The sequence below is a fragment of the Solanum lycopersicum genome, chromosome 2 (genome assembly GCF_036512215.1).
Source record: "Solanum lycopersicum chromosome 2, SLM_r2.1".
NCBI classification, from domain to species: domain Eukaryota; kingdom Viridiplantae; phylum Streptophyta; class Magnoliopsida; order Solanales; family Solanaceae; genus Solanum; species Solanum lycopersicum.
In genome coordinates this window covers 41,463,151-41,477,320 of record NC_090801.1, presented here as the reverse complement: position 1 = coordinate 41,477,320, position 14,170 = coordinate 41,463,151, and the positions used below count along the sequence as shown (strand labels likewise).

General features: G+C 32.1%; 1 protein-coding gene across 1 annotated transcript; it reads left to right on the top strand.

Moving 5' to 3' along the window:
- Positions 1 to 1,584: 1,584 nt before the first annotated feature.
- LOC543937 (sterol side chain reductase) lies at positions 1,585 to 4,518 on the top strand. Its single transcript, NM_001247621.3, is given in 3 exon segments — positions 1,585 to 1,607; positions 2,527 to 3,803; positions 3,883 to 4,518. Coding segments are annotated over 2 exon segments (1,707 nt in total). The 5' UTR covers positions 1,585 to 1,607; positions 2,527 to 2,552; the 3' UTR covers positions 4,339 to 4,518.
- The last annotated feature ends 9,652 nt before the right edge of the window (positions 4,519 to 14,170 follow it).

Genomic DNA, 14,170 nt, shown 5'->3' with positions numbered 1-14,170 from the left:
ATGCTTTTTTTATTTTGAAATTTTTGTAACAATTTTTTAATCTATTTTTCATTAATGTAAACAAAAATAACATGACAACTTTACCTTTTTCCAAATATCATTATAAGCACTCCTTGAATTTATTTTATCAGATAATCCCTCCATTTTATTTTGTATGTTAATTTTTATTTTATACTTACATTAAAAAATAATATAATTTATTTTTTTTATTTTTATGTAATGTTAGATTAATTTTATAATAAATAATAAATATATTTTTAAAATTAATTAATTACTCTATAAAAAATTTAGAAAAAAAATATGATAATTTATACATAAACTTTTTAAAATAGAAAATAAATAGTATGACAAATAATATGAAACGAAGAGACTAACACATTAGATTAAGTCTTTCTTCTAAAAAAGGCAATCCCTTTGCTAAAAGATTGTTCTTTGCAAATATGGGTTCCTCTTCCTTCTTTTCAACGAGAAGTAATTGGCTATTTTTATTTTCTGTTTTATATAGCAAGAGTCAATATTAGGAGTTTGAAATTTTTAAATTTTTTTTGTTATTATTACTGAGTTGTCAATTAATTTTTATGTTTACAGATTATTACTTAATTTTTAAATATAAATATAAAATATATGAAAAATTATTATATTCATCTAAATTCACCAAACCTCACCTAACTCCGCCATAAAATCCATAATTCGACAGATTTGAAATAACACTATTAGAAAGTGATTTTGATATCAATAATTTGTGCAATTAGTTATCATGGATCCTTTTTGTAGAGAAAAATACTTTCCAGCAATGAAAAAGTTAGTGTTTTAGAATTATCTTTTCCTTTTGTTAAATATGGTAGGTAGTTGAAAGAATTTAATATTTAGAAAAGGATTTAACATTACTGAAAATTAATGAAAAATAGTTAGAAATAATTGTCACGAAAATTCTAAATAAGAAAGACATAAATTTTGTTTGAATTAACTTAATAAAAATAGTTTTTAAATTAAAAATAAAAAAAATAAATTGAAATGATTTTTAAGTGAAAAAATTAATTATAAAATGGGAAGAGATCTATTTTTTATATTTAACTTATTATAAATATCTTGTCAAATATGCTTAACTTATTTTAAGTTATTTTTTTATATTTATTAAATATTTTCAAAAGTCAAAACTATATAAAATTATGTTTATTCAACTTTTAAGTCAGTCCAAATACATTCACAATTAAACATTTTATTTTTATCTAAATTTACTCGTCAAGTTTTGAATAATTGACATACTTATTAAGAAAAAACAATAATTGATATAATTACTCTTCATTAAATTCCAAATATTTACTCACCATATTTTTCAAATACATGAATTCAATATGTAAATTGACTGTATAATAATTAAAAAAAACTTTGTAAAGTCTAAAGAGGAGATATATTAAACCACGAGAGAGGTAAATGTGATGGAGCGAAACATAACAAAACGCAAATATTTTGGATGTGATAGAGGAGAAGTTCTTTTCCCTAAAATACCCCTAGATATTAGGCAGGCTGTTTTTATATAAAGCACACTGTCACTGATATTACAATTATCCTTGCATCTCAGGGTGACGCCAAATTCCACTTGTCAGGTTTTTCTCTATCTCTTCAACTTATTATTTTTTTTCTCTTCTTTTGATCAAATTATGAAAATCATCCATTTTTTTTACTTGTTTTCTGAGTTGAAATATTGCAATGATTCTTCAACAGAAGCACACTACTTTTTTTTTTTTTTTTTTTTTTTTGTAAATTTGAGTTTGTGCGACATGCATGTCGGTTTTTGTTTTTATTTGAAAATTTTAGTGTTTCTATAGCTAGTTTTTTTTTTTGTCTTCTTTTGTTGTGTATGTAGATCTACAAAAAATTTATTACTGAATGAGTTGATTTTTTCGCATTTCACTGTAGTATGATATAGATCTGTTTAATGTACTTTTTAATACATGCTTTATGGTGTTAAAAGTTAATTTTAAGCTAAATTGTGTAAAATTCTACTTAGTTCTGTTTGTTTTGGGGGTTTTCTTTTATGTTTTTTAGTTATGTGATGATTCGGCTTAAAATGTTGTAAATAAGCTAGTTTTGTGTTTTACTAGTGAGTGAGTAATGCTTGATTGTTGAAGATGACAGTTTACCTACTTCCTGAAGCACGTGGAGATGGGAATCTATTAGTTGAATTTTGGCCACAATTTCTAATGATTGAGATAATTTACTTGTGTTTAGTTGAAAAGGGTGGGTTAGATCTAATTATGATGAATAATTTAGAAGGTATTTTTAATGATTACCTCATGCTTGGTCCCTCATAAAAGTTGCTTATCATAATTACTTGTTTATGGACAAGTGTTAATGCTAAAGTTGATTTATTTTTCATGATTATTGAATATGGAATAGTGGTGGTTGTGGTTAATGATTTGCTTTGCTTTAGTTTTTCAAGTTTCATGATTAAATGATGTAAGCTTTATGAGTGGATTTGCATTCTTGTATGTAGTCCATAACATGTTTTCATCCTTGTGGCAGTTCTGTTTGGCCTCTCTTGTTTCAAAATGACAGATGTTCAGGCTCCCCCCCCTCGTCCTAAGAGGAAGAAAAACATTATGGACCTTCTTGTCCAGTTCAGATGGATTGTTGTTATCTTCGTCGTCCTTCCTCTCTCGTTCTTGTATTATTTCTCCATATATCTTGGGGATGTTAGGTCTGAGTGCAAATCATACAAGCAGCGCCAGAAGGAGCATGATGAAAATGTTAAAAAGGTTGTGAAGCGTCTTAAGGAGAGGAATGCATCTAAGGATGGTCTTGTCTGCACAGCTAGGAAGCCCTGGGTTGCTGTTGGAATGAGAAATGTGGACTACAAGCGTGCTCGTCATTTTGAAGTTGATCTTTCTCCATTTAGAAATGTTCTTAACATTGACACGGAACGAATGATTGCTAAAGTCGAGCCTCTAGTCAATATGGGACAAATCTCTAGAGTTACTGTCCCTCTGAATGTTTCCCTTGCAGTTGTTGCTGAGCTTGATGATCTAACTGTTGGTGGTCTGATCAACGGCTATGGGATTGAAGGAAGTTCTCACATTTATGGACTGTTCTCAGACACTGTTGTGTCTTATGAAGTTGTTCTAGCAGATGGGCAGGTAGTTAGAGCTACAAAGGACAATGAATATTCTGATCTTTTCTATGCTATTCCATGGTCTCAAGGGACTCTAGGGCTTCTGGTTTCAGCTGAGATCAAGCTCATTCCGATCAAGGAATACATGAAACTTACCTACAAACCTGTAGTTGGTAATTTGAAAGAGATTGCTCAGGCTTATATGGATTCTTTTTCACCTAGAGACAGGGATCAGGATAACCATGAGAAAGTTCCAGACTTTGTTGAAACCATGGTGTATACTCCCACAGAAGCTGTTTGCATGACTGGTAGATATGCTTCAAAAGAAGAGGCCAAGAAGAAGGGCAATGTGATCAACAATGTTGGTTGGTGGTTCAAAACCTGGTTTTACCAGCACGCTCAAACTGCACTCAAGAAGGGAGAATTCGTAGAGTACATCCCAACTAGGGAATACTACCACAGGCACACAAGATGCTTGTATTGGGAAGGGAAACTTATCCTTCCATTTGGTGATCAATGGTGGTTTAGGTTTCTCTTTGGATGGGCCATGCCTCCCAAGGTTTCTCTACTTAAAGCCACTCAAGGTGAATACATTAGGAACTATTACCATGAAAACCATGTCATTCAGGATATGCTTGTTCCTCTCTACAAGGTTGGTGATGCTCTTGAGTGGGTCCACCGTGAGATGGAGGTAAAAGTTCCCATTGTTTTCCATCTTTCAGTACTTCTGATTATACAAGTGCATCATTAACAATTTTATTTTTGTTTAGGTGTATCCCCTCTGGCTCTGCCCCCACAGACTCTACAGGCTGCCTCTTAAAACAATGGTGTATCCTGAACCAGGTTTTGAGCTGCAGAAGAGGCAGGGTGACACAAAATATGCTCAAATGTACACTGATGTTGGTGTCTACTATGCTCCTGGACCTATTTTGAGGGGTGAGGTCTTTGATGGTATAGAGGCAGTCCGCAAGTTGGAGAGTTGGTTGATTGAAAACCATGGATTCCAGCCACAGTATGCTGTCTCTGAGCTGACGGAGAAGAACTTCTGGAGAATGTTTGATGGAAGCCTATATGAGAACTGCAGGAAAAAGTATAGAGCCATCGGAACCTTCATGAGTGTGTACTATAAGTCTAAGAAAGGAAAGAAGACAGAGAAGGAGGTGCAGGAAGCTGAGCAAGAGACTGCTGAAGTTGAGACCCCAGAAGTTGATGAGCCTGAAGATTGATCGTGTTCTCAGGCTTTTCTGCCTTTTCTCATTTATTTAGTTGTGATTGTGTGGATGCTCTTAGTTTCCTTGGTCTGTTTGTCATTGCATCTTTGAACATTTTCTAGCCTTGAGCTTGTTTATTTCCTTTTAACCAGCTGGACTGGACTGGCTTAGTTCAATGTGTTTTTTTTTTGCTTCACCCACCTCCTTTCCAAAATCATATCAAATGTCAGCCTGCTAGACTTGAGGCTCGTCAAAAGATACTGTCCCTTGAGGAAATTTTATACGGTATGGATGTATCTATAAGATTCAACGAACTCTTTTAGTATAACATCAAGAGTTAGATTTCCAACAAGGTTAAGTAATATAAATCTAACTAAAGAAAATAAGGTTGAATAAGAGCATAAGATGACATATTTATCGGTCGAAAAGTGATGTTCACCAACGTTCCAATTAAAAGAAATAATATATGAAGTAAATATAACAAGTAAAAATAATTGTATCAAAATTGAATTTGACCGTTGGATGATTGCAAGCAAAAGATGATTCTATTTTAAAAAGTCAAAGAAATGTTTAGGCAATTGTAATATTTTGTCACAATGAATGGCCTTTTAAGGCAATTCAATTTTCAGAGAAGATTTTTTAATATTAAATTAACTATTTGTTCAACATCAAATCCACCTTCTGGCACCAGCTTGTATATCCGTGATGTGATAACAAATTTTTATTCTTTTTTATTTAGTATGTGTTAGTCATAAATATGATATGACAAATAAAAATTGTACGAGGCTCTATTTCATTCTTAATCAAATGAACAATTTGGGAGAAAATTATCAAAATGATCCTTAATGAATAAGAGTTGAATTATTGAGTTGGGAACAAAAATAAGCCACAAAAATATAAAAGTAACTAAAATAAGTCACTATTTTAGTAAGTAACTAAAATAAGCTTAGTGGAAGAAAAAGTTTCACTATATTCAATTTTCTAAACGTTTTTCGTTACTATGATAACATTTATTTTTAATATATAAAGGAACTTTTTCTTCCACTTTATAAAGTGGAACTTCTTATTCCACTTTATAAAATGGAAGAAAATCTTCAACTTTATAAAAAGTTACCTTTTCATTTTCACATTCACCTTCTCTCCTTTTTATTTTCATGGCTTCCAAAAAAAAATCACTTTGAAGATGGTCATCTGCATCAAAAATTCACTTAAAGAAATAAGTGTTAGACATAGCGATAATCATCTGCATCAAAAGTAGGCGAGACATGAAAATTTGAGGATGTCCCAACATTTTTCGTCATTTCAAAGTGTGAGGACTGACCAAAATAATTATTTAGTTCATAACTTGGAGCAATATTCCTATCTTGCTGAGGTAAACCGCTACAAAATATATAATAATAAGAATAATAAATAATATAAATTAATAAATAATTGACAAAATCAACAAACAATAATTGAAATATATTAATTGAGCATTATCGATCACTATCATTGGTAGTTTTGTTTAAATCAAAATCATATCGGCCGGTAAGAGTATTTTGCTAATGAGTCATTTTAGGAAAATCAGTAGATTGAGTTATCGAAAATCCATCAATGCTATTAGGATTTTCTAATTAGGGATGAACATCGACCGATAAAGGAGAACGTTGTTGACTTATCTTAGGCTCCTTCCTAACATATATTCCAAGTATTGTTGACTTGATTTGATCTATATAGTCATTTGGAACCCTTAAAAAGTCGGTCAGCGATTCGTCATTATATATAATTCACTCTCTAAAATTTACTTGTCCTTGTGATAAAAATGAAGTAGGGTATTTTCCGGCTATAATCAAATTATAATCGTACTGTTTATACCAATTCTTTTATAAATTGATGAAATAAATTTGTGATATCGGACATTTATTGGATATTTAGCATTGTGTTTGGGAGGACAATTATAATAAATGATATTTCCGTCATGTATAATTTCGCCATCCCAATAAATTGAAACTTTAACTTTACGTGTAGAAGATATGTTTTTTAGATTGAAATGAACAAATATAGAAGACTTTATGTTGTAGGTGCTATCAACTATGCATAAACGTCCTTAAATAGATTTTTCAGAATAAAATAATAAAAATACATAATGAAATATTTTTTTCCGTTTTAATGACATATCAAATCAATATAATTTATATGACAACACTGAAAAAGCTTCTTCAAGACGTGAAAAATATTCTTTTTATAAAGTGTAATAAAAAGTTCCACTTTATAAAATGGAATAAAAAGTTCCACTTTATAAAGTGGAAGAAAAAACTCCACTTTTTAAAATGTAAGAAAAAGTTCTGTTATATATTAAAAATAAACGTTATGAAACTAACGGAAAACGTTTAAATTATTGGATATAGTGGAACTTTTTCTTCCACTAAGCTTATTTTAGTTACTTACTAAAATAGTGGCTTATTTTGGTTACTTTTATATTTTTGTGGCTTATTTTGGTTCACATTTGATCTCTCTCTCTATATAAAATCTTATTTAAGTATTTTTTAATGTATATAAAATAATATCATTTTAGTCCTTAGCCCTAAAATTAATTAAAGGAAATGTTAAATTTGACAAGATTCAAAAATGGATTAATAAGAAGATATGATAGTTAGGAGGATAATTCTTCATTGGTAAAAAAGTCAAAGATAACACCTTTATAACACTTTTTGTAGGTGAAATTTAGGTGAACAATAAATTGGTTTCACAAGGTAAATCTTGACATTTTGACATATTATGATGTCATGGATGACATCAATAGGAAGAATTCTCTCCTATAAATAGGTAGCTCCTAATTCATTTGTAACACACCTCTCACTTACCTTATCATCTCATAAGACATTTGTTCTTCTTTCTCTCTTGTAGTATTTCACTTGTACTCTTTAAAGTGAAATAAATATTGGTTGGTTGTGTCCGAGGACTAGGCAAAAAAAAAAAAATTTGCCAAACCTCGTTAAATTCCTATTGTTCTTTTTATTGTTGTCTCATTTACTATTTATTAGCTACCTTTAGATATAGTAGTTGTGATTTCATCACTCTCTATATATTTGGCTTCCGCAACAATTGGTATCAGAGTCAAGATATTATCTAAGTATGCTCTGTGGTCACAGCATAATCTGAACTTTCACATCAGAAAAAGATTTACTTTGGTCATTGCATTGTTAGCTAGTAAATAGTATTTGTAGTAAAATGGGAGACAAGAAAAATGATGAGTCCACATCGAGTGTCAATAATACGTCATCATTGGCATCTTCGCTTAGACGAGAATTGTGTCAAATGCAAAATTTGCAGTTAAAATTTTTGACGGGTCAGGACATTTCAGAATGTGGCAAGGCGAGGTCCTTGATGTTCGTTTTCAACAAGGGTTAAATATTTCCATTAAAGAAAAGAAACCAGACGATATAGGAGAAGAAGATTGAAAGATTATCAACCGTGTTGCTTGCCGTACGATTCGATCTTACCTTGCAAGAGAACAAAAGTATCCATACACGAAGAAAACATCCGCAAATAAATTATGGAATTTATTGGAGGAAAAATTCTTGAAGAAAAACAGTCAAAATAAACTTTACATGAAAAGAAGACTGTTACGCTTCATTTATATTCCTGGTAGCACAATGAATGATCATATCACCAGTTTTAATAAGTCGGCAACAGATTTGGCGGAATATGGACGTGACTTTTACGGAAGGAGAAATGGCTTTAATGTTGTTAAGTTCACTTACCAATGAGTTCGAGTATCTTGAAACGACTCTACTGCATGGAAATGATGAAGTATCTCTCAAAGAAGTTTGTTCTGCCTTATATAGTTATGAACAAAGAAAGAGAGAAACATAAAGGCGGTGAAGCAGAAGCATTGATTGCGAGAGGTCGTTCACAAAATTATATGAGAACGAAGAAAGGGAGATCCAAGTCAAGATCTAGACTCAACAAAGATTAATGTGCCTTTTGCCGAGACAAAGGGCACTGGAAGAAAGACAGCCTAAAGTTAGCAAAGCCAAACCCAATAATGGAAAGGCTGCCATGGATTCAAATGTGGCTGATTGTGATGACTCTGATTACTCACTAGTTACGACAGATCCATCCAAATCATATAATGTATGGTTGATGGACTCAGCTTGTAGCTATCATATGTGTCCAAATCTGTACTGGTTTGTTGATTTACAAGAAGGAGAATGTGGAGTTATTTACACCTCAAAACAATAATTCTCTTACCGTATATGGTGTTGGTTCAATCCGATTAAGAAACCATGATGGATTAAGTAGAACATTAACAGATGTTCGATATGTACTAGATTTGAAGAAAAATCTCAATTCTGTTGGAGCCCTAGAGTCAAAGAGGATCAAAGTCATTGAAAATAATGGCGTGATGAGAATATGTTCTGGTGCACTAGTGGTAATGAAGGCAATTCGAAGAAATAATAACATGTACCACTATCAAGGTAGTATAGTTATTGGGACAGCGACAACAACATCCAATGACGAGAAGGGGGCATAAATGACCAAGTTGTGGCATATGTGGTAGGGACATGATCGAGGAAAATCCTTGAAAACTTTATGAGATCAAAGATTGCTAAAAGGAGTAACAAGGGTTAAATTTGGAACAGCTATCCATAATACTAAAGGTATTTTGGATTATGTTCGTTCAGATGTTTGGGGTGCTTCCAAAACACCTTCATTAGGTTTGGAAACACTATTTTGTAACCTTTGTTGATGACTTTTCTCGAAGATTATGGGTGTATACGATGAAAAAAAAGATTAAGTATTGAGAATTTTTTTTCAAATGGAAGGCGATGATAGAAAGTCAAAGTGACAAAGATCAAGTGTCTTCGCACAAACCATGGTGGAGAATACAAGAATGATATTTTTTCAGAAAATTTGTGAGAAAAATGACATCATCAGACATTTCACCGTCAGAAATACACCACAACAGAATGGAGTGACAGAACACATGAACCGAACTCTGCTGGAGAAGGTTCGGTGTATGTTGTTCAATGCTGGCTTGGGCAAAGAATTTTGGGCTGAGGCAATAACATATGCATGTCACCTCATTAGTCGTCTACCATCTGCTGCTATTGGTGGGAAGACACCATTTGAAAAATGGTATGTAAAACCTGCTGAAGATTATGGTTCTTTATATGTATTTGACTCAATTGCATATTATCATATAAGAGAATCAAAGTTGTACCCAAGAGCAAACAAAACTTTATTTATGGGAATTACTTCTGGAGTCAAAGAATACCGTTTATGGTGTCCAGAGACAAGAAAAGTTTTTCAGCAGGGATGCTACCTTTGATGAATCTACCTTGAAAAATAAGGTAATAGTTGAAGAAGTCAAACAAATTGATGGTGCTTCAAACCAGGTGGAGTTTGAGGGAAAGATAATTTTCCCAACTCAGGTATCAGACGAGGAAACAACAGAAGCTATTCCTCTTGAAGGAGATCCAGTCGAAGCGGAGGTTCTATCTCAAGAACCTCAACCACAACTTGAATCAATAGCAAAGAGCAAGCCAAAAAGGACAATAAGAAAACCTGCTCGACTCATAAATATGGTGGCTTGTGCTAACTCAATTGAGCTGATGACATTCCTACCACTTATAAAGACGCAGTCCAAAGTTCCCAAGAAGATAAGTGGAGGAATGCCATGAATGAAGAAATGCAGTCCCTTCATCAGAATCATACATGGATATTGACCACTTTCTCGGATGACAAGAAAGCAATTGGGTGCAAATGGGTATTTGCAAAGAAAGAAGAATTTCCTAACCAAAAAGAAATTAGCTACAAAGCAAGATTGGTGGCCAAAGGATATGCTCAAAAGGAGGGAATTGATCATAATAAGGTGTTTTCTCTAGTTGTGAAACACTCATCCATTAGAGTTTTGTTGGCTTTGGTAGCACAGTTGAATTTGGAACTAGTTTAGTTGGATGTAAAAACTGCATTTTACATGGAGACTTAGAAGAGGAAATCTACATGATTAGCCAGAAGGATTCAAAGTTGATGGAAAAGAAAATATAGTGTGAAAACTTGAAAATTGTTGTATGGATTGAAACAATCTTCTAGACAATGGTACAAACGATTTGACAAGTTTCTGTTGCAACAAAGTTAAATAAGAAGCAAATACGATCATTGCGTGTATTTACGTAAGCTTGAAGATAATTCCTTTATATATCTTCTCCTATGTATTGATAATGTGTTTATAGCTTCTAAAAGTCAAGAGAAAATTGAGAAGCTAAAGATTCAACTAAGAAAGGAGTTTGAGATGAAGGATTTGGGTGAGGCAAAGAAGATTATTGGCATGTAGATAAAAAGAGATAGACATTCAAAGAAACTCTATTTATCTCAAAAAGAATATTTGAAGAGAGTACTAAACCGAATTGGTATGAATGAAAAAATGAAGTCGATTAGCACTCTGTTTGCTCCTCATTTTATGCTTAGTGATGCTATGTCACCTAAGAATGAAGCTGAACAAGAATATATGTCAAGAGTACCATACGCAAATGCTATTGGTAGCTTGATGTATGCAATGGTTTGCACAAGGCCAGATATTTCATATGTTGTTGGAGTTGTAAGCAGGTACATGCACAATCCTGGAAAGGATCATTGGCAGACTATAAAATGGATTTTACGGTATATTCATATTGTAGATGTTGGTTTGGTTTTCGAGCAGAAAGATGTCAATATCTTGTTGGATATTGTGACTCAGATTATGCAAGTGATTTGGACAAACAAAGATCAACTGGTGGTTATGTTTTCACTATTGCAAATGCACCAGTTAGTTGGAAGTCTATTTTGCAGTCAACAATTGCTTTGTCTACCACTGAGACAGAGTACATGTCATTTACAGAGGCTGCGAAGGAAACAATTTGGCTTCAAGGATTGCTTAGAGAGCTTGGCATTGGACAAGAAGGAATCACAATATTTTGTGATAGTCATAATGCTATTCAATTAGCAAAGAACCAAGTTTATCATGCAAGTATGAATCATATTGACGTCCGATATCAATTCATACGAGACATCATAGAAGATGATGAAATCATAATGCAGAAAATTCATGCTACGAATAATCCTGCCGATATGTTGACAAAAGTGGTGTCTGCGGTCAAGTTTCAACATTGTTTGAGCTTGATCAACATTGTTAAACATTAAAGATTGAGGTTGAAGACACAGTCAAAATTGTTGTTGAGAGAAAGTTGAAAATGGAGAATCTTGCCAAGGTGGAGATTTGTTAAATTTGACAAGATTCAGAAATGGATTAATGAGAAAAGTCAAAGATAGCACATTTTGTAGGTGAAATTTAAGTAAACAATAAATTGGTTTCACAAGGTAAATCTTGACATTTTGACATATTATGATGTCGTGGATGCCATCAATAGGAAGAATTCACTCCTATAAATAGGTAGCTCCTAATTCATTTGTAACTCACCTCTCACTTGCCTTATCATCTCATAAGACATTTGTTCTTCTTTCTCTCTTGTAGTATTTCACTTGTACTTTTTTAAAGTGAAATAAATATTAGTTGGTTGTGTCCGAGAACTAGCCAAAACAAAAAAAACAAAAGTTTACCGAACCTCATTAATTTCCCGTGTTCCTTTTATTTTTGTTTCATTTACTATTTATTAGCTATCTTTAAATATAGTAGTCGTGATTCCATCACTCTATATATTCGGCTTCGGCAACAGAAAATTGTTAACTTAATTGTTTTCTTTCACCATTTGAGGTCATGCTCCATACACACTACACCCATTTCTCATTTTCCTCTAAAACTTCTATTTTCATACATAATAATAAGAAAGAAAATCAAGATTACTAAAATTAATGTGAACTAAATAAATTGGATTAAAGTCTCCAATTTTCCTAAAAGGAAATCGACATAAATAAACTCTTTTTAAGTTGTAAGTTATTCTCTCTTATTAAAGTGATTTATGGGAGATATAGCTATTTTTTAGTTTTAACCTTTTTAAAATTACTAAGTTTTTCAAGCATTGTTTTTTCATTCTAATTTTAAAGTAAAATGAAAAATTGAACAAATAGAGATAGGAAATAAAAACCTTCCAAATATTCTTTTGAAATTTGAAGAAACTTTTGTGAGTATGAGAAGATTTTGGCGGTGGAAATTGTGTAAGAAATGGCAATAGAAAGAAGAAGAAGGAGAAGAAATGGCGAAAAAGGATGACCGAGGAAGAAAAGGTCTACCACTTGGGACCCACAATTAAGTTTAATAAGTTTTTTTTTAGTTTTTTTTCAAGGGAAAAAGCTCAAATATGCCATAAAATTTTTTTAAAAAAGACTTATTTATGTCATCAATTAAAAGTTTGTCTCATTTATGCCATTACTGTTAAAGAAAAGGCTCACTCATGCCATTATTTTTTAACGGTGGTTTTACAAAATCATTTTTGACACGTGCTAATTATAATTCGACCACGTCATCAATGTTTTTAATTTATCACGTGTCAAAAACGGTTTTGCAAAATAACCATTAAAAAATAATGACATGAATAAGTCCTTTCTTTAAAGTAATTACATAAGTGAGCCAAATTTTTAACTATTCAATGCCAAATTAATAAAACAAAGTAGTTTGTTTGCTAAAAAAATTAAAAGAGGGTTATTTATTGCTAATATAATCTATAAGGTGTTATACAGTGTCATTGTATCAACTATGTGCCCATTTTTCACCACCTGGACCTGCTAGAAATTATTTAAGTCCTTGGGCCTATTTGCTTTCAAAAATCAGCATATATGTTTTATATATACTGCTGTATACAAGCCAAATTGTGGCCCTTTTCCCTGTATATTGGCCTGTATTTTGCATGTATACAACCTCATCTTGTCTTCCAGGCACCTGCATTTTACCTCAACCCTGTATTTTTTTATGGAAAAATAAATTAAATACATAACTATAATTTTTATATTCTCTAATTTTCCCTTCTTTTTTTTAAATATTACATAATTCCCTATTTTTTTTTATTTTAGTGTAAGTTTGTAGATACATTACATTCTCTCTCCTATAATACACAATTACCCATTTAATGCCTATTTTTTCTCCATTAAAACACTCAACCTCTTAAATCAGTTTTTGAATTTTGAATTTTATCCATTTAAACACTCAACCTTTTAAATCAGTTTTTTTGATTTTGAATTATGAATTTTAATTAATTTTAAATAAAAGACCCAATTTTGAAAATTTGAATTTCAAAATTCAAAAAATTTGAAATTTAAAAAAGTGAAAATTTCAGGAATCAGGACAACTTCTCTTAACTTCTCCCGTTTTGGTTTTACTCCATCAAGTTTCAGTTCTTTTTTTCCATAATCATCTTCCTTCTTCTTAACCCAGCATATTTTATTCTTTTCTTCTTTTTATTCTTAATCCATCATCGTTTTTTTCTTCTTAATCTGTAATCGTATTAACCCAGCATCTTTTTATTATTAATCCATCATCACTTCGTCTTTTATTCTCTTTTTGGTTTTTGTTAATTGCTCTATTACATCATAGTAATGGATCCGTTAATTAATAGAAGGATATATGATTAAAAGAGAGAATTTTAGCCTCTGAGCGAGGATACTCCAACAAGAAGAGCCTAACCAGGCCCTTGAGATAACAGCACATACCATAGGGTAGCCCTACAGAGCCAAAATGAAAGGCCTTCATCTATCATAGTCTAGCATAGCAGACAATAACGCGAAATCCAGGAAAGGGAGGGGGAATGAATGCCAAATCTGAAGCAAACCGAAAAGCGAGTTCTTGTGGAGTGAGTCTAGTGCTTCCCTTTAACCTAGAAGCACTCAGTGTCACTGAGAAAGTCTTTTCTTATAAAAGACGCCACTTTACGAG